This window comes from Onychostoma macrolepis, chromosome 22 (assembly GCF_012432095.1).
Source record: "Onychostoma macrolepis isolate SWU-2019 chromosome 22, ASM1243209v1, whole genome shotgun sequence".
Lineage (NCBI taxonomy): Eukaryota > Metazoa > Chordata > Actinopteri > Cypriniformes > Cyprinidae > Onychostoma > Onychostoma macrolepis.
In genome coordinates, this window is record NC_081176.1 from 17,651,555 (window position 1) to 17,672,757 (window position 21,203).

Below are 21,203 nucleotides of genomic sequence, written 5' to 3' on the forward strand. Positions count from 1 at the left end.
CTGAACAATTTAATATTTCAATTTTTGTTGTCATTTTCTTCCAAAGACAGGAAGCTTTTTTTAATGCCAGTACAATGTAACGAAGTGCAAAATATGCATTCAAGGTGTGTAGGGTGACCATACATCATCTTTTTCCTAGACATGTCCTGGTCAGAATTTCTAAATTGCCTAAAATCTCTGGGTTTTGGTTTGATTTCCTATTGCTTTCATGTTTGCTGAAGGAAATTACTGAAAAGTAGTTTGACCAATAGCATGCAGGCATTGTACACAATCGACCAATCGGGGTGTGAGGGAAGGAGGAATCGATAGAGAACAGTTAAAGAAAAAGAAATGTGTGTAAATATAATGTACAAGGACTACAGAGAGTATGTCATTAGGAAAACAAAGCCAAAACCCGGACAATTTTGGCAATTTACAAATCTTTGCCAGAACATGTTCTGGTCACCCTAAAGGTGTGTAAAATTATGTTTTGTCAGTGTTTTGATTGGTGCATTTAAGTATTTCTGTTAAACTCAGTTAAACGCACATGAACATAATTATGAAACTCGAATTTACCAGTTTTAAGAGTTGGGGCTTCAGTGACAAAACATGACGGATGCTATGGATGCAACGCATGTAATGACATTTTTTTTTCAATTCACAGTAAAACAGGAAAATGTTAGATCATGGGAAAGGTATTTTGGTCATAAGCATTTTCAGACAAGCTTTGCTTTTTCGCTTTTTTCACCAATGGTTCATAAAACTAGTTGTCCAGTCTAAGGCCCAATCCCAATTCTATTTTACGCCCCTTAACCTACCCCTTGTCCCTTGAAACAGAGTGTCAAGGTGTAGGGGTAAACATATTCCCCTAAGAATTGGGACACCACTACTATACCATTACACGTGATGTGATCATACGTCGTCTAGCTCCTACAATAAACACATCTATACTGGTGTGCTGGTGTGCATTAGAGCCTTACCATTCTATATTAATGCGCTGCTTACACACACACGTTTGTTTCTGTGAATTGTGGGGATTTTCCATAGACTTTTATTACTTTTATACTAACCAAACGATATTTTCTATCCCCTAACCCTAAACGTAACCCTTACAGAAAACATTCTTACACTTTCAAATAAACATAATTTACTATTTAATTTTTTTTTTTTTTTTTTACCTCGTGGGGACCCCTACGCCTCCAACCAAAAGAGAATTGAGACACCCCTAAGGGCAAGGGCTAAGGGGTAGAAATGAGATTGGGCCTAAATTTGCATTACAACTTCTTAAGATCAATACCAATTTCTTTCCACCACAAGTCTTTAATTAATGACTTAAACTCATAAAGGCCAAAGTTTCCCACTGGTAATTATGACTTTAAAGTGGCATTTGTGCACACTCAACTCACAAGTTGGATCACTCTGACTTCAAACTTCTTCATAAAGTAGACGATCATTTTAACACCTTAACAATCAAAAGAGAGCATCTTCTCATTTTTTTAGTTCTCCCCTGAAAGATTTCTAAGATAGAGTGGTTTGCCTTGCCAAGAGCCAACAATCCATTTCAGGGGCAGCCTGCTGGGAAATCTCCTGCTAAATGAGGAGGGAGCTGTGTGCCTTACAGACGCTGACTCCGTGACACCTCCGCCTCGTCCCCTGACACATTACGACAGTCCTGTCCGTAATGACATTAGCCGACTGAGTGCTGAGAAGCAAACTGCCGCCTGGATTGAATTACCGCACCCCGCAGTTCCTCTCGCCCGTCAGATTATCCATCTGATGACCATCAGAGGGAAAGTGGATTTTCGAGATGCTGCCCAAGTCTCACATGTCTGCTTTCCAAGGCTAAAGATTTGTTTATGACCATGAATATTTGGATTTTACAAATGAGGTGGTGGAGGGGAATCAAGGACACGTTTAGGGATGCAACATGGTGCGGATGCGATTGATGTTGTGTCAGGTTAGCGTTAACTGCATTGGTAATCGAGGATTTGAGCTTGGATGTGTGACGAAAGGACATTGCAAAAGCAGGCGGACTTTTAACATTGTTCCAAGCAAAGCCATATTGCTTGAATATAAAATGGTTATTTCAGGCTGAAACACTTGAAGGTTAAATCGCATTTGGTTTAATCAGCCCAATGCCATTGGCAGCGGACTTACAAAGGTCTTTATTTGCATAGCAACGAAGCTTAGAGTGTGAAACACAAGACAAAAGAAATGAAATATTTAGGCTTTGCATTCAACAGGGGCAGAAAGAACATAAATATAAATACATCAAATCTTACCTTATTCAGACAGACCTCTTGTAGATTCATGAAACAGAATTTCCTGACATTTCTCCTTTGAGTTTAGATTTCCAAAAGGGCCAAAGAACAACTAAACAACTAATTTATTTAAAGGTGAAGGTCTGTGTAATTTCTGCATCACTAGCGGCATAAAACAGACTTGCTAAAACTAGATTTGGATTAAATGTAGCTTGTGCTTGCCCAGGAAAACATTTCCAAATCTTAGAACGTAGTGCGTGGTTTCAAGGGTATTTTGTATGGGTTCTTATGGATCTTCAGGGTTGCCAGGGTACTTTGTGTGTTTTTAGGTGGTTGCTAGGGTACTTTGGGTTGTTTCTACGTGGTTTGTAGATTGTTCTGGGTTGTTGCTGAGGGGCTGCTGAGGCATTTTGTACAGCTTCTCGACTGTTCTGGGTGTTTGCTAGTATTGGGGTGGTTTCCAGGTGGTTTTTAGCAGTTCTGGGTGGTTTCTAGGATGTTGCTATGTTTTGAGTTTGTTATGAGTGGCTGCTTACAGCATACAATACATGACTAAGGATTATGTACTACCAGACTTTCAAGTCATTCCGACCACAACAAACTTGAGCAGAAATGTAGGAGATGCGTGACAAATGACAACAACGTGGGTTGATATCCTCTGACTGGATGGAATCATCTGAAGCTAAAAAATCGAATTCTTTGACCATCATACACTATGTGATTTTGGAATCTGTCATCTCTAATCTGCAGGCTTTGACTTTGGCATCTAGCACCAACTTCTCCAAACTACAACGGTGGAAAATCACAGTAACCCCTCACTGCAGAACACAAGATGCAGGGGTCGAGGTTGGATCCACATCTAGGGAGTGGAGATTGGCAGGTTTAGGGATCAGGGGGTAGTGACGGATAGGTTTTGGGATGTGTAAGGTGGGAGGAGTTGGATCTGGATCCAACCTCTCCCATCTGGATCTTGTGTTCTGTAATAAGGACTATCTCAAAAATCAGGGCAAAAATTATGTAGTGTATATTACAGGCTTAATAATTATTATTATTATTGTTGTTATTTATTTATTTATTTTGTGTAGTCAACCTACAAATGACTTATAATTGTCTCTGCATTAAACGTGGAAAATATAAAGATTAACTTAGCAAATGTGTTTTATTGTCATTGTTTTATATCATTGTCTGTATATTACAATGAATAAAGAAATTGTGTGAAATGTTATTTTATAGTTACAGGGTTTAAACAAAGACGTGTTCCCTTGGTGTTCTTTGGCATTTGATGTAGATTAATTTCCTGCATCAATCAAACCACAGGAAAAGTCACAGCAGTGTCAGCATATTATGTGAATATTGGGATATGTAATTACAGTTCGTTTGACAGATCCATGATTCATTTTCTTTCTGTCTGCACTGTTACCATTCAAAGTATCTGATTTAATTCTACTTTTATTTAGAATAAAAGATAGCTCCTCTACTACTTCAAACAGACATATTTACCGCAAAGCTGATTCAGTCACCTCAACTTGTCCTTGGCCATCAGGAAAAATCCATAAAAAGTAAAGAAAGTCTGGCTTTACATGCAGTTCTATATCTATCTATCTATCTATCTATCTATCTATCTATCTATCTATCTATCTTCCCAACACTTCCCAAAACACCCAATGTACTTGTTACATCGTTATAAGAATGGCATCTACGCTAATATTAGTCTGTTTCTTTCTTATTCCAAGGTCACCGTAGCCACCCAGATCCAGTCCGTATCCAGATCAAATGGTGGATCAGCACCTAGAGATGACCTCTACAGCCCTGAACGTCAGCGGAGACGAGGACAACTTGATGAGCCCCAGAGACTGATCCCCAGTGAAGACCCTGTCTCCTAGATGGCCATCGGGACAAGACCACAGGAACCAGATGAGTCCTCTGCACATTCTGACTCTGCTTTAGCCTAGATTTAAACTGCTGATTTTGTCTGGCCAGAGGAGAATGACACTATTTCGACAAACTATTTCCCTGTCTAAATACTGTAAAGCTGATATAAAGCCACCCAGCTTTATATCAAGCTGATGTAAAGCCGTTTTGACACAATTTGCATTGTTAAAAGCGCTATACAAATAATAGTGACTTGACTTGACTTGACTATCTATCTATCTATCTATCTGTGACTTTAAATGCAGACCTTGAGCAAAAAACTCATCACCAAACACCAATGACTTGTACATACACTATATGGACAAACGTATTTGGACACCCCCTTCTTTAGAACAGAAAAAGGCACTTCCAAAACTGTGGCTGGAAACATAATTCATGTATTTAAAAATTGTATTTCCATCTCTGTTGCAACAGTTTTGGAAGTGTCTAAAATGACTGTACCCATATGTACAAGACATTGGTGTTTGCTGATGAGTTTTTGGCTCAAGGTCTGCATTTAAAGTCACACCAGAGGTGTTCAGCTGGGATTAGGACTTTGCTTTATGTAGACCAGTCAAGTTCTTCCACACTGACTGAATCAATAATTTCTTTTTGAACCTTGCCTTATACACAGAGGCATCGTCATGTTAGAATAGAAAAGGGTCCTGTCCAAACTGTTGCTTTAAAATTAGAAGCACACAATTCACATGTCACAATCTATCTATCTATCTATCTATCTATCTATCTATCTGTCTGTCTGTCTGTCTGTCTGTCTATCTATCTTTTAACTAAATATCTTACAGATTCTGTGTGGAGCATGTAAACTCATGAGCTGCATATAATGGTGCTTGGTTACATAAAACAAACTAAGCTGTCCCACAATGCCTCAGCCTTGTTTTTTTTTTTTCTTTTCATATCAGGCAGCGACTTGTCAGGGTTTAATATGACAGATATGTGTACAAAACATCTTGCAGAAAGACAAAGGAGTTTGAAAGACTCCTCAAGAGAAGTACTTCTGACAATGTAAACAAGTCTGTGACATTTTATTTTTCTTTCCCATAGCGGCTCTGGCTTTCTCACATCTTCTTAAGCACAAATGGAGTGACTGATTCATCTTTCACGCACTGGACTGAACAAATCAGTTTTAACTGAAACTATCGCTCTTATTGAATTTTTATCTAGACTTTTATACCTAGTGGAAAGTAATTATTTCTTTCGCTTTTGAATATACACTATCAAAAGTGTGAAATTATTCTTTTTTTTAGTGTTTAACATTCAAAAGCAGACCGCTTTTTGTCTTGACACTGATATATTCATTTCATACCCCGCATAAAACATGCCCCATATGGAGTTGTTAACAATGGGATGAATGTGTGTGGAATATTAAGATGCTTAATTATATTCAAAATGAATTTTAAAAATGAATGAACAAAGCCAAAGACTGATTAACTGAACATGTGCCTTCAAGTGTCTTCATTACAATTTAATCAAATAATAACTGATAATGGTGCAATAAATTGCCCTTCAACCCATGAAACAATGCAATCACTGTCAACAGTGATAATATAGCAAAAAATGATGAAAAAACAAAGGCGAATGGTATTATGACATCCTTAAATTAACCTGCAATCCGTCTTAACTGAAGTCTGCCATATGTGCCACCCAGAAAAAACATCACTTTATAGAAGTAAAAGAGGTTACAATGTGGCTTAATGTTGATTTTAAACAGACATTGCTTTCACAACCTGCATGGTGGCAGTATACCAGACAAAAACTGGTTCATTATCACACCATCTGCCATGTTCGTAGAGGTACAGAAGCAGCCTTGAATATGACAATGTACTCATAGAGCATGATTCATTGTTGACTCTTCTTGAAGTCTTTTCGCATTTCTTTTTTGAGCATCAGAACAGCAACGGTATCACCTGAGGCTCATGTTGCCATAGGAACTCCCTCAGGTGTGAGGCAGCAATGACAACTGCATCAGAGTGTTGCGATGGTGATGTTTCTCTACGAGAAGTATCATTGGTTAATTAGCTCACAGTTTAAGATACCAACTGTTATAAATTATCTGACGGTTTGATCACTTTCCTGATGTCTAGGCCTATATGTAAGGGATGTTTTTACTAGCTATATGTTATTTCAGAGATAGATGTGGGGATAGAAATTAAATTTAACCACGTTGCCTGTATAACGTGTTCAAATATATATATATATATATATATATATATATCAGTGGGGATTTCTTTAAGACTGCAAGGGAAGCTCGGCTTCCCCTATAATGTCAAAAAATTAATGGTCAAATATGTACTATTGTGTTAACATTTTATTAACTAAAAATGCGTTAGAACACGTTCGTCTCGAAGACGAATTCGTTCAGAATCAGCTACATATAGCAGGTCGGACTCGATTTCCTTCTCATACATTCCCGTAGCGTCAGTGCATTTCTCCGTTGAAGCCTAGCGTCCATTGATTTCAATGGGGCTGCTTTGAACAGATTTTTTCAGTGCTTCGAAACTAGACGGTTATTGGATAAATGCTGTGATTATGTCCCGCCCACGGACGCTCAGCGTCTCTGGGGGTGAATGGAGGAGTGGGCGTGCCTGGACTCCGGGCTTCTGCGTGATGATTGGAGGGTCTGCATCTCCTTTTGATTGACAGCGATTTTGTCCTATAAAAAGTCACTGACGCTGAAGCTATTCGAGCTCAGTCCCATAGCGGCTTTGCACTTGGTTCTTATCAATCATTATATGGTTTTTTTTATTCATTTATAATGTTATGTTTTAATATACATGTAATATACCCTCCCACTTGGAAGTAAGTTCCTCCCACTTGGAGGTCTCCGGGATGCGGCGCCAACCAATCACAGAACACCTCAGAAAACTTCTCAGCCAATCAGGACAGTTTTCTCTGCGCGCGCCCTCGCACTGGTAATTTAAAGCTGAAGAGTGTAAAAAAACACATACCTTGTATTTTCACGATTTCCATGATGGTTCTCCAGACGGTAAGTTTTTTTAAATAATTTTCATTATGTAACTGGGAGGACTGAAGGATATAATATTCGGTACTTTCACAAACTCCTTATCTAAATATGATTAGTTTATGACAGGGCTGAGCAGCTGTCGTGACGCCGCAAGTGATTAAACAAGGTTAAAACAAGGACTTTAATTAAAATAAAATATATTAACGTTAGTTTGATGAAGTGCTTTATCCTTTTGTGTCTGGTTAATATACTATACAATAACTTTGCCGGCTTCATTAATGAATCGTTCCTTTGAGTTCTGAGGACACCTTTGAAATTTCGATCCGAGCGGTTCTCGAGTAAACAACCAACCGACTCATTCGGCCGAAATAAGGAATAATTACGACATGATGCAAATGTGTAGGCCTAATTATCCTTCACAGAATTGCTGGTTTGTTCAAAAGAGTCGATTCGCGAAAATGACTCGGACTTTCTCTTACTATGAATCGTAGGTTGACTCCTTAAAGGGATAGTTCACCCAAAAATGAAAATTCTGTCATCATTTACTCACCCTCAAGTAGTTCCAAACCTGTATGAATGTCTTTGTTCTGCCAAAGACAAAGGAAGATATTTTGAAGAAAGTTTGTAACCAGGCTGTTTTGGGGCACCATTGACTTCCATAGTAGGAAAAAAAAAATACTATGGAAGTCAATGGTGCCCCGGAACTGCTCTGTTTCCCACATTCTTCAGAATATCTTCCTTTGTGTTCAGCAGAACAAAGACATTCATACAGGTTTGGAATTACTTGAGGATGAGTAAATGATGACAGAATTTTCATTTTTGGGTGAACTATCCCTTTAAATCTAACATTATCAACACCATATAACAGCGGAGCTACACATGCACAGACATGCATACACATTCTAGGGTTATTTATTCAAATGAAAATATATAGAATTGTTCAAAATTTACGTTGAAATATTGAAAATGTTTATTTCAGTTATGTACTATTCACCCACTTGGGTGCAACCACATTATTCCTGTGGAAGTAAACAATCTCGGCTAAGAAGAGCTAATAAGAAACTTTAATAGAGGAAAATTGTTAGTTATTGAATTACCATATTGTCATGGTAAATTAAGCAAAGTAACAGATTGACGGCATCCAACCTTGAGTAAACAAGCAGAGTGTCTGGATGATGCATTTTGTTTTGGTCTTGTGTGGCGGTCTGGGCACTGGGGTGGCACAGCGGCCAGCTGAATGCATTGTTAGACTAATTGAAGTAGAAACAAGAGGACTGAGACCCCCTGTAGGTTCAGTGGCGGGAACAAAACTACACAATTGTATAATTCAAGAATCCAAATGCGGTGTCGACAGATAATGATGTGTCCAATTAAATGCCGCTGAAGCTGTTCCAGTATATGACTGCAGCCGCAATGTGTTGAAATGCCATGTTCCTCCAAATGCAGCTTAATTGCCACCCACTGGTTCTGTCAACAGGTGCCAACGGCTCTGAATCATAGTGGGGGAAGTGTGTTAAAGCTTTTCTATGTTTCCATCGCGGATTATGAGTGAATTCTCATCAGCCGTGCACACAGACGAGATTCAAACAAATGCAATCAATCGGGAATTAATCAAATTATAAAATGTGTTTATGACAAGTGGTATAAGGGGAGGGGCTAAAAATATGAGGGCCTGGTGATGTCATTGAAAAGTAAAGTAATTTCAGAGCATTTTTTAATCTATCTACCTAGTTGGCTAGTATGCAATATTTATCATCAACAAAAATATTGTAATTTTTGTTTTAACGATATACAAGCTGACATGATCGAGTGTGTTTGAGTATAAAAACAAGCATGTCTTGAGAGTCCAAAAGCATTCACTGCGTGATGAATCTTATTAGAATGCCGTTAAAACGTACCTATAATTCAAGTTACGAAAGCAAAAAAATAACCCTTTATGGGCTTTTGTATTTTATATGATATAGTTAAGTAATATCACACAAGAGTGGCGTTTTCTGAATATTAGTGTGCGTGTCAGTGAATGTGATATAAATTTTATACAACAGTTAAAAAAAACAAGAAGTTAATATTGAGTGAGAGTTAAAAAATTTTAAATAATACTGTCTGGTTTTTTTTTTCTGTTTTGCCAACGAAAATAGTTCCAAACAAAGGCAGAGCAGAACATTTGCACGATTTTTTTTTTTTTAAATATCATGATTCACAATATTATCACAATTCTTTGTCATGTTGGATTTTCTATTTTGCAAGCTGTTTGAGCAGTACAGCCAGACTAATTTCCCTATTATAAAGACACAGCCTTTCAAGGTAACAAAATATAAAAAAGTATGGCGGATATTTAGGCCAAAGTGGGTGAAGATAAAAATCGTTGTCATTATTTTATCTTTGTTATTAAAAAATGAGAGCAAAGATACACATTACAAATACACATAATATACAAATAAAATAAACAGTGTTTTATTGTAGTCTACAATAGGTGTATTTAGCAGGAGCATTCAAGAAATTGAATGAACAAATAAAAAAATAAAACACTATATAGATTGATTCCTATTAAAGCAACTGTATTAAAGTTTTTCAGTCAAGAGTAGTGAGTGATTTTTCTCTTTGTGTTTTATTAACATTAAAGGAATAATTCACCCCAAAATTAAAATAGACTAGTGTTTGATTTTTATACCTTCATTTACTCACTCAAAAGTTGTTTTGGAAAACCAAACACTTGCTGGTCTACAGTGACTTCCATAGTATTTTTTTTTTCCTACTGTTAAAGTCAATGTGAACCAGCAACTGTTTGGTTAGCCACATTCTTCAAAATATCTTCTTTTGTGTTCAGCACAAGAAAGAAATTAATACAGGTTTGGGACAACATGTGAGTGAGTAAATAATGACAGAATTACAATTTTAATAACTATCCCTTTAATTACAGTCGGTAGCATGTTTAGTACTGTCCCTTTAAGACCTGCACGCATCTAATATACAGGCACGCATGCGTTTCTCTCAGCTGTTTACCTTCATTTTAGACATAACCAACTGAGTCTATACATAAACCTTGTGTGTTTTGACAGTATTAGCACAAAACATAACTTAGTTCCGTAATCAGGCGCTGTTTGACGGGCTTTTTAGAGCATGCGCTTTGGGTGTATGTGCTCAGAAAAGGCGCTCGTCAGAACAGAACACTTGAGTGAAACATTTAACCAGTAAGTCTTTGAAGCAGATGCAGATAATGTACTTTTGTGACTGCGAATAAGTGCAGTGTCCCGTGAGAGTAACTCTACCGCTGAGTTAACACTGATGTGAATGTATGTGGCGTTGTACAGTATATAGAGACGGCGGCGCCAGAACTGCAGCTGATAGAATGCGCGCTGAAGTACGATACTACGATATTTCTTCAAAATCAAAAGCAAATCGTGGAGACATTTTTATAGTCCACGATCAAAAATCGTCATATCGAACACCTCTACCCTCGGCAGAAATCGCAGACCGGGGGCACCGGACCTTAAGGGCACTTTACCGTCGGACCTCAAAGGGCAGGGCTCGAGCCCCTGCCCCCCTTTGCACGCCACTGCGTTTACATGGAGTATTGTAATTGGTTTAAAAGTCCAATCCGAATGAAAATGCTCCATATAAACACCTCAATCGTAATAAAAATGTCCAAACCGAATGAAATTGTAATCGGTTTGAGAGGGGTGGGATAAACCTTTCTAAACAACTTGACCAAAATTTGCCTTTGTTATTTTTTATTTATTACAGAGTCATAATTTCCAATCTGCTTGAATTCATAAGTGCTCACACATTAGTATACGAAAACACGCTTAGAAATGTTATGTGATCGAGCTCGTTGCGATCACTGTCCGTGTTCATAAAGCAACGCTCCTTTGATTCATTGTTCAGCAACTCTTGGTAAGGAATCGTGTATTTGTTCCATTTAAGTACAGTAAAACTTTGTAATATATCAGAGTACAATTCATTTCAGAGCTGCATTACAGAGGTTCGTAGCCTACTGTTATTTTATCCCTTAATGCTTTAACATTAAGAAATTAGGGCGATATGATGATATACTGTGTTGATCAACTGGCGGAGATCAAGCTATATTGGTTCTGTGTGTGCTAGATGATAAAAGACGGTATGATTTCGTGTTCTGGCCACATGACTAGCGCTCGAATGAACGCAAGGGATTCAAATATTAGCAGTTTATTCTAAGCAAGTGCAAGCAGCTATTAAAAATAGTAATGCAAATACGGGCGTTTTTTTGTTGTCATGTAGGCTACTTAGCGTGTCCCAAAATTGAAAGCAGCGGCACATGTAAACACTATATTGGATTAGATAACGTCTCATGTAAACAGTCCACCGAATCTGAATTATTTTAATCGGAATGACAAAAAAGTGTACATGCAAACGTGGCTAGTTGTTCAATAATCCATTCATCTTTTTTCTAAATGAATCAGCTGTACTGATTTGAATGAGCTATTCAATTAATCACTCATTATTCACTCATTAAGGGACTTGCCACCATCTGCTGGTGGTTTTAGTGGTATATTTATTTATCCATGACAGTCCTAAACCAGCCAAGGTGCCAGCATAAAAACACACGAATCAACATATCTTTTAATTATTGTTGTTGGAAAAAATCCCCCAAAATATTGAGATTTGTCAATATCGCACACTCCTACAAGCTATCTATATACATTCTGATAACTTTTCTCATCCTGAACTCCACTGCCTTGAGACTTCTTATATCCACACAGATTCACACTAATATGTGCATATCCAGAATACCCAAAGAGAATATTTCTTTTTTTTTTTTTTTTTTTAATGCTGTCCTCTATTTCTGATTTGACTTTCATGGCTCCCTCCGGATGCATTTATCAGCTGCGGGTTAGTAGTTAGCTGAGCTAGAGCACTGCCGGCAGCTGCCCCGTGTCTTTACAGTCCATTTTTTCATTTTTACCCACATTAGGACTGACTGACACATAATCCCTTGGTGCAGCAGTGGCCTCCATTTTCTTGGCAAATAGCAGCGAGTTTAATACCACCCTCTGTCCAAAATAACAACTCGCACAATTTTGCTTCAGTAATTGGGCTATTATCGTCGTGGCGTGAGGGCTGTATTCTCAAGCAGCCCCACCAAGTCATTACTTAAAAGGATTTTCAGTGGTCAGCTATCAGTTGGTTATAAAACAATTTGGCCAGTCTGCTATTTGTAACATTTAGATTTAGACCAAACTGGTGAAGTGTTTTTGTTATCACTGCTTTAGCTTAGTGGTTCTCAGTCTCCGCCAACTTTCAAATGGGACTTCAAGATAACTTCAAATTATTCAAGATCAGACAAAACAAGAATTAAAATAAGCTAAATCAACAGAAAATCCTTATCCAGTGAATCATGATCGGCGTAAAAAGTCATGCATATATTGTAGTGCACATTTGGGCCCTTGGAGTTAAGATTTGACTTTTTTAACAAATATTCATGTCAAAGAAACTTTCCTGACCCGGTGGTTCTCAAAGTGTCCTTTGCACCCTCCAGAGGTCATGTGAGAGGCTTACCTAGTTGTCAGATCTCGAAAATGTACCGTATTGATGATACACATAAGAACCAAAAGGTGAAAGTATTTCTTCTTTCAAAATAAGGGAGTCATAAAAACATAGAAAACTGCTGTCTTAAACAGCGGTACTTTTTCGATTTCAATCATTGCGTTTGAATAAAAAATGCAATTTAAAAATCAAATTCTATTATTATAGTTTATTTTACTCTGGCATACAATAAACAAGTAATTTAAGTTGCCAATGCGCAGTATGCCGAAAATAAAAACAGACTGTGTTGTGTGAGATTCAAAACAGATTTCATGACACAAAGCTATCATATGGCTTCAGAAGACTTGAAATATAGCGCACAATTTGACCTACTTTTATGGTGTTTTTTTGTGATTTTTGCAACTTGAAAGACCAAGTCCTATTCACTCAAGTGAACAAGGGGAAGTGAAAGATGTCATTTTTCCGAGCAGCTATATTAAATGTGTAGTCATCAAGTGTGAGGATTTTTGTATTTAGAGACGGAGCACCTTACAAATTAAATGGCAATTAAATAAACACCCATAAATTACTGACTGCTTTGATGAACTAGTAACGATTTACTTTACTCTTGACAGGTAAAAAATATGCAATTATATGTTTGTGTTTCTATCTGGCACAGAAGCAGTTATGGTGTCACTGAAGCAATAAGAAGCTGTCAGGTGTATTTACTGAGATTTTTATTATTTTTTTGTGTGTGCTATATTTGTCGACCGCTAATCTAACAGTAGCTATAGCAACATGCTAAAATTGTAGCTCTGGGCATACGTTGTCATGAAACATTTCTTTTAATTCACCCAAGGCACACAATGTTTTAATAATTGTTATTGAAATACTGCGTATGGCTGAGCTTAGATTTTTGGATTTAAATAGAAAGCCCTCCGAGATTTTGAGTGGGTTTACAACGGCTAATAATTTAAGAATGGAAGATGAAACTTTGCTAAATTTACATTTGATTATGACAACTTTATTTAAATGAGCCGCCTCCAATTCTAGATTTGTAGAAGAAAAAGACAGGCTGCCTTTTTATCATCATGTTGAACTGACAAGATAAGAGTTCAGAGCCTTATGAACAGAATAATCATACTGAATAAGATGATTGGGATTTGCGCTCCACTTTAGGGATGTTTATGCTTTTAGCAGACAAAAAGTTTAGTTACTCAAAAAGAACAAAGAATGATGGAGTTCTAAACAGGTTGCTGGGTGCATTGCATCAGTAAAAAAGAGAGAGAAAAAACAATGTCAGATATCGACAAAAACATTGTTTTAATAACAAAATATCATTCATTTGGTTCTCATAAAACATCAAAACAAAGAATATATATGAAGCATAATTCCATCAAATATAAATCATTCACTTTGTAATGAGATAACAGAAATGACTTATAGTATGAGATGTTCCAAAACACAACTTTTCACCATTATTAAAGGACTGTAAAAATAAGATGATTTTACTTCAAAAAACATGATGCACCACATTTATAACACCCACCAGGAAAAACGAAAATAGATGATATATTCGCAGCTGTCTGTGATTGTACAATCATCGGGTCACTGAGAGTTCTTTCAAGTGTGATTTGCTTGGCATTCCTCTTGTTAATTAATGATGTTCATAAACTACGACATTCCAGAATTAAAGACTTTTTCTGGAAATGAATGGACCCCAGATCCACAGCTGCCTTGTGTCTCCATTCCACAAACAATTATTTCACTAAAACTGGGTGCACACTCAATGAATTTTGCCACTTTTTTGTTGTCAGAAATTCACAGTCTTTTTTCATCTTCAAGGCAAAATTTGTGGTTAGCACTGCAAAAATATTTTAATCAGTATTTTGTCTTATTAATTACATTTATTTGACATTAACCCCTCTACAAATATTGTCTGTTTTAAAGCATAAATCTTACCAAATGTAGTTAGGTTTACATTTCAAACAAGAAAAAGTAATTTACCAGTGTGGAAAGATTAATATTCTAAATATAACAATAGTTAATTTTGTCTTGTTTTAAGGATGTTTAAATATTTCTACAGGGGGGAAAAAAGACAAAAATTGAAGAAAATGATTAAGTGGTGCTTTAAAATGCCCGGTCAATGCAGTCAAAATGTCTGGCCTGGTCTGTGTAGAACAGCGGTGCCCAACCCTGTTCCTGGAGATCTACCTTCCTGCAGAGTTTAGCTCTGAACAAACTCAACTGAACCAACTAATTAGGATCTGAAGGAGCACTTGATATTTACAGACAGGTGTGTTTGATCAGGGTTGGAACTGAACTCTGCAAGACCCCTGGTGTAGAACATTACGGCATGTATCCAATCATACAATCTGATAAGAAACATTAAAGTAGTAAATCATACAGTGTACACTCAGATTAACATTAGGACAAAAAAAAATATCATAGCAGTTCATGTTGTGCATCCAAGTATCCTCAGTGCAAAGTCTTCTCACTCCCCCTTTTGTCATGTTTCCTCAAGTTCGGGCTCTTCTGGAAGTGTGGTGAGATCTTGTATGACTACCTGCGGAGTTGGCATGGTGACAGACATGGGCATTACGACTGGCACTGCCCCTCGAGAACTTTGTGGCACTGTGTCCCTCTGTAGTTCCGGAGCGAGAGCGGGTGTTGGTGCCTCCTGCAGGTGTCTCCGGTACTGCACGAAGCTGCAGGTTTTCAGGACAATGGCGAGGACGTTCTTACCCATGAGTATTCCAGACACTCGGATGTCCCTATAAAACACCATATTTCCTCCCCGTATAAAAATCGTAATAAAGTTGATGGCGACCAAACTGAGAATGGGATACAACAACATCTTGTGCGGTACAATGTTCACACCTTGCATGCTAATTTCACTTAGCGACACACACGGCAGTATCAGAAGTAGTATGTAGCAGTAGAAAAAAGTAAGGCCCTCCACCCATAGAGGGAGCCCTTTTCTCTGAGGCTCCCATAGGCTGGCCTGAATGTCCAAGATGTCGAGAAGATCCACCACAACCCAGAACAGCCGACTTCTCAACTCCTCCCTCTTCTTGAGCGGACGAACGTATTCCATGTGGTCGATGGCTGCCAACGTAACATAAAGTCCCGGCACAAACACGGAAAGCAGCACTGTCAAAGCCTTGCAGGTAAGAGTGTCCGCTCTTTCGCCTTCTGCCTTGTAGTTCTGGTATACAAAGTATACCTTGATCTCCAGCACAAAGACGTAGAAGAACCAGAGGATCATGGCGTAGCCACGTTTAGCAGTTCGTACTTCGGCGCCGACCCATACCGCAATGTACCGCAGCACGATGAGGAAACACACGTCCCCTACCATCACCATGATGCAGACACCCACCTTCCGTGGACCTTGATTCTGCTCCACAAGGTAGGCGTCCAGCAGCGCCATGCTACTCATGATAAGCACACACGAAAGGCAAACGTGTGGCTTGTTGGAAGGGGGCGGTGGGACCATGTTGCTTATGAGAAACAAGATAAAAATAATGGGTGGCTGAATGCTCAATCAAAAACAGTTTTGTAGACCCATATGAGTTGCCTTAACTGTTCAACCCAAAGGCACAGCAGTCCTGGAAACAATAGTTAAATCTAGATCTGCTTAATAGAACAGCAACCTGTTCCTCGAACTGAGGCGTGATGGGAGGAAGAAATAATGAGGAAGCAAGAGAAAAAGATCAAGAATGAGCCACACTTGCTGTTTCTAAATTCAGCCAGAAGCAAACAAGCTAATGCACAGGATGTACTCCGTAGTACCTCACAGCAAACCTGTTTCCGTTGTCAGTCATTAGTCCTCTCGCCTTAACTCACTCCCACAGTTCTCCAAGTGAACGTAGGCAACCCATGCATACTGATCACAGCCGCTTCGGTTTTCATCAATCGTTAATTGCATCGTTCACAGCCAGAGTCTTAAATATTTCAGTTCTCCCGGTCTGTAAGCACAACCACCGGCTCTTATTTTCCAGAGAAGATTCTCACGGCTTCAAAAGCGAGAGGAGAAGGCGAAATAAGCCACATGCTCTCTGAAAGAGTGGGTCAGGAATGATCGGCTGTGATAAATTTCTCATTTTATGCCAGAAGTGAATTTGTTCCCAGCACTATTCCTCGGAGCGCGACACACGAGACTACAGCTGACATGCTTCTCCTATGAGGATCGTGATTCCAGATTGCACTGAATAGTAAGTCTGCATGCGGTTTATGTATGCATGTTTTTCTCAGAAAAATTGCAGCAGATGTCTTTGAAGCCCCGAAGTCTCAAATCCGATCCGATCCTCAGATCTCTCCCTCCCACAAAAATCGATGTGGGTTTTGAAAGGTAAAGTATTTCAAAGTAAGTTTGTCTATAAGAAAATGACCTATTTTCTGAGGGATTAAAGGCACGGCACTCCTCCACAGTAACAGTCCTGCGTCTCCTGTGGATTAAAATCACTTTATTCTCATCTCCTCCCCAGTATTGATGCCAAAGAAGTCAATAAGTTTCCACTTGCCCTCACCTCCGAAATCTCTGCAGCAATAATCTCAATCTTTCCCCTTTCATCCTTTCAAACTCCAGAGCAACGTGCTGTGCGCAGCCTGTGGCTCCTCAACATAGTCTGGTTAGATTTCACCCTCCTCCTGCTGTTTTTCTCTTCTCTCCTCCCTCTCTCTGCTCCCCTCCACTTAGGCGCAGTCAGGCATTGGGTGTCAAAGAGGGACGCTCAGCAACAGCTACAGATAAAGACTGCGTGAAGCTTTCATTTGATCAGAGCTGCGCTGTCACAACTAGACCAAGGGTCTACATACAATACCTCTCTTAGGGATTCCCTTCATCAGACCTTCAGTTCTTCAGAAGTTCTGCTTCAAATCGTGAGCTGTGCAGTGGTCCAGGGGTCTTTGATCTGACATAGGAAATCTCAGAGAAACTGTGACTGAAACAATAAAGAGAGAAGGTAAAGGTTTTCACAATGCAGAAGCAGCCACTGAGAGCATCAGGACAAAGATGGTTGGTCTAGATGGTAGCCCTCATTTGTGAAAAGTCTTGTAAGAATTTATTTTTAATTTAAAAAAAAGGTAAAAAGAGTAAATAACAAAATGTGAAGTGTAATTTATTCCTGTCGTGGGAAAGCTAAATTGTCAGCATCATTACTCCAGTCTTCAGTGTCACATGAGCCTTCAGAAATCATTCTAATATGCTGATTTGCTGCTCAAGAAACATTTTATTATTTTTCTCAATGTTGAAAACAGTTGTGCTACTTAATTTTTTTTTGTGAAAACCATAATATATTTTTGTCAGGGTTCTTAAAAAAAGTTCAAAAGAACAGCTTTTTTTTTTTTTTTAAACATTGTTTGTAACATTACAAATGTCTTTACTGTCACATTTGATCAATTAAATGCGTCCTTTTGCGGAAATACAATATGAAGTATTGTTTAAAGTACTGAATTAAAATTAGTAGTAAAATATGAATTTAAATTAATTAAAACATTAATATTAAAATACTATTAATATTAATACAATGTTAACTTCAGCCAATGCTAAAGTTCAACTAAATGTTTAATTGTCTGTCTCCTGGTGAAATGTACTATGCAATGTAATTTATGAATAAATTTGGAATTATGTATAGGTTCTTTAAAAGTCAACATGAATTCTCTGTAATGTGTATTTAAACCAGCAAAATGTAGACAAAAATGTGTCCGACACAGATATAATGCTAGCTTTTCAGATTATGCCGTTTTTCAACTCTCGTTATATATATGTTGATGTTTGTGTGCTTACTCGAGAGGTTCTCAAAAGTGAAGAGGAAACCGTATGCAAGCTATTATGGAAATGGGAAAAAGAGGTAAAACTTTTGTTTTGTTCCAGGGCTGGGGGCAAGCTTTCATTTATGAACTAAAAAGGAAGAACAAAGATTTCTGATAGAGATATAAGCATGCAATGAGAAAGAAATGAAAGTATAACAAGAGTTTCTTAGACTATAGCAAAAGATCTACCTGCACATTTAACTTGCAAACCTGAACTGCAAAAATTACAGGTGTTTTAGAGCAAATTTGGAACCAAACAAAGCTTTTTATGGCTGTTAATCCATGTCTGTTAGCTTTGAGCCCATCTATATGCTAATGCAGTCCTAAATGTTGACAAAATCAACTATATGCATTTAAAATTAACATTCTTACTCAAACCACATGCAGGGTTTGACTGATTATATCAGCGATTTGTCATAAACCTTCAAATCAAATCACCACAATGATAGACAATGAATTAAAAATGCACAGAGCCTTTGTTGTTAATTATAAAGCGTATTACTTATTATGTCCTCCCAACTTAGATTACCAGCGCGTTAGACAGTCATGAATATTTGACAAGAATCCAGACCATTAGTTCCATCGATGAGAGGCAAATCTCTCGCCTTTGTTAATTGGATGTGTTTGATCACTTTCCCTGCCCCCTTCTGAAAAGCACCCGACATCAATCTAAATGTGCCACTGAGAGCTATTACAGTAGGCCAAATTGTCTGATAGATGGTAATTTCTACCATCGATGTGTCAAAATGTGCATCCATCCACAAGCACCATCAGACAGAGACTCGGATGAGTACATGGCCATAAATGACCATTAATAAATGATTCAACAGAGTGAGACGAACTTAAGAAGAATCTGTTCAGAGTGGCATACTAATGTACTGCACACTGCTGTTTTTATTTTGAAAAAAGCAAAGTAGTATGTAAAACAGTAACTGCATGCACTGGTAGGCATTTTAAACATCTATATGTAGCAATGCATGCAAAATTGAACATGTGGCATGCAGTTATAATATTGAAAATGGTTATTTTGCATTTTTAATCTAATTTTGTGTACATTTTGTGGTTGTGTTTTAATTTTGATAGTTTATTAAAACAATTTTGGCAGTGTTCTAATTTTGGTAGTTTATAAAGCAATTTTGGTATTTTTAAAATTAAATAAACATTTAAAATGTGGTTGCTGTTATGTATGTGTCATTTGTGAGAGTGTGTGCATTGCATTGTGGGATACAGTACCCAGTGCAGTGGGTATAGTGTAGTAGTTTATATAGTATATTATTTGGTAATTTAATGCCTACCAAAAATAATATGAAATTATAGTATGCTTAACTTTTGGCTGTCTAAAAGTATACTGCACACTTTAGCAAATCTAGTAAGTCTTCCAAATTCTATGCCAAAATTTGCATAATGTGCACACTGCATACTGAAAAAAATAATAATAATTATATATATACTGTGTGTATATATATATATATATATATATATATATATATATATATTAGTATTTCACAGATTCTAATATTTTATTATATCTTTTCATGTGACAACACTGAAGAAATGACACTTTGCAACAATGTAAAGTAGTGAGTGTACAGCTTGTATAACAGTGCAAATTTGCTGTCCCATCAAAATAACTCAACACACAGCCATTAATGTCTAAACCGCTGGCCACAAAAGTGAGTACACTCCTAAGTGAAAATATCCAAATTGGGCGCAAAGTGTCAATATTTTGTGTGGCCACCATTATTTTCCAGCACTGCCTTAACCCTCTTGGTCATGGAGTTCACCAGAGCTTCACAGGTTGCCACTGGAGTCCTCTTCCACTCCTCCATGACGACATCACGGAGCTGGTGGATGTTAGAGACCTTGCGCTCCTCCACCTTCCTTTTGAAGATGCTCCACAGATGCTCAATCGGATTTAGGTCTGGAGACATGCTTAGCCAGTCCATCACCTTTACCCTCAGCTTCTTTAGCAAGGCAGTGGTCGTCTTGGAGGTGTGTTTGGGGTCATTATGTTGGAATACTGCTCTGCGGTCCAGTCTCCGAAGGGAGGGGATCATGCTCTGCTTCAGTATGTCACAGTACATGTTGGCATTCATGGTTCCCTCAATGAACTGTAGCTCCCCAGTGCCGGCAGCACTCATGCAGCCCCAGACCATGACACTCCCACCACCATGCTTGACTGTAGGCAAGACGCACTTGTCTTTGTACTCCTCACCTGGTTGCCGCCACACGCTTGACACCATCTGAACCAAATAAGTTTATCTTGGTCTCATCAGACCACAGGACATGGTTCCAGTAATCCATGTCCTTAGCCTGCTTATCTTCAGCAAACTGTTTGCAGGCTTTCTTGTGCATCATCTTTAGAAGAGGCTTCCTTCTGGGATGAAAGCCATGCAGACCAATTTGATGCAGTGTGTGGCGTATGATCTGAGCACTGACAGGCTGACACCCAACCCATTCAACCTCTGCAGCAATGCTGGCAGCACTCATACATCTATTTCCCAAGCACAACCTCTGGATATGACACTGAGCACCTGTCCTGTTAAACCGTTGTATGGTCTTGGCCACCGTGCTGCAGCTCAGTTTCAGGGTCTTGGCAATCTTCTTATAGCCTACACCATCTTTATGTAGAGCAACAATTCTTTTTTTCAGATCCTCAGAGAGTTCTTTGCCATGAGGTGCCATGTTGAACTTCCAGTGACCAGTATGAGAGAGTGAGAGCGATAACACCAAATTTAACACACCTTGCTCCC

At 38.3% G+C, this 21,203-nt stretch overlaps 1 protein-coding gene across 2 annotated transcripts; it reads right to left on the bottom strand.

The window, feature by feature from the left end:
- Window positions 1-13,966: 13,966 nt before the first annotated feature.
- On the bottom strand, window positions 13,967-17,631 carry tmem264 (transmembrane protein 264). 2 transcript variants are annotated; one of them, XM_058761108.1, is made up of 3 exons: window positions 17,460-17,631; window positions 17,166-17,379; window positions 13,967-17,084 (listed from the first exon to the last, which is right to left on the bottom strand). In XM_058761108.1, the coding sequence occupies exon 3, from the start codon at window positions 16,130-16,132 to the stop codon at window positions 15,146-15,148; it is 987 nt and encodes a 328-aa protein (XP_058617091.1). In that variant the 5' UTR covers window positions 16,133-17,084; window positions 17,166-17,379; window positions 17,460-17,631; the 3' UTR covers window positions 13,967-15,145. The 2 variants fall into 2 exon arrangements, with proteins under 2 accessions (XP_058617091.1, XP_058617090.1); XM_058761107.1 differs by having other exon boundaries at window positions 13,967-17,379.
- Between the last annotated feature and the right edge of the window lie 3,572 nt (window positions 17,632-21,203).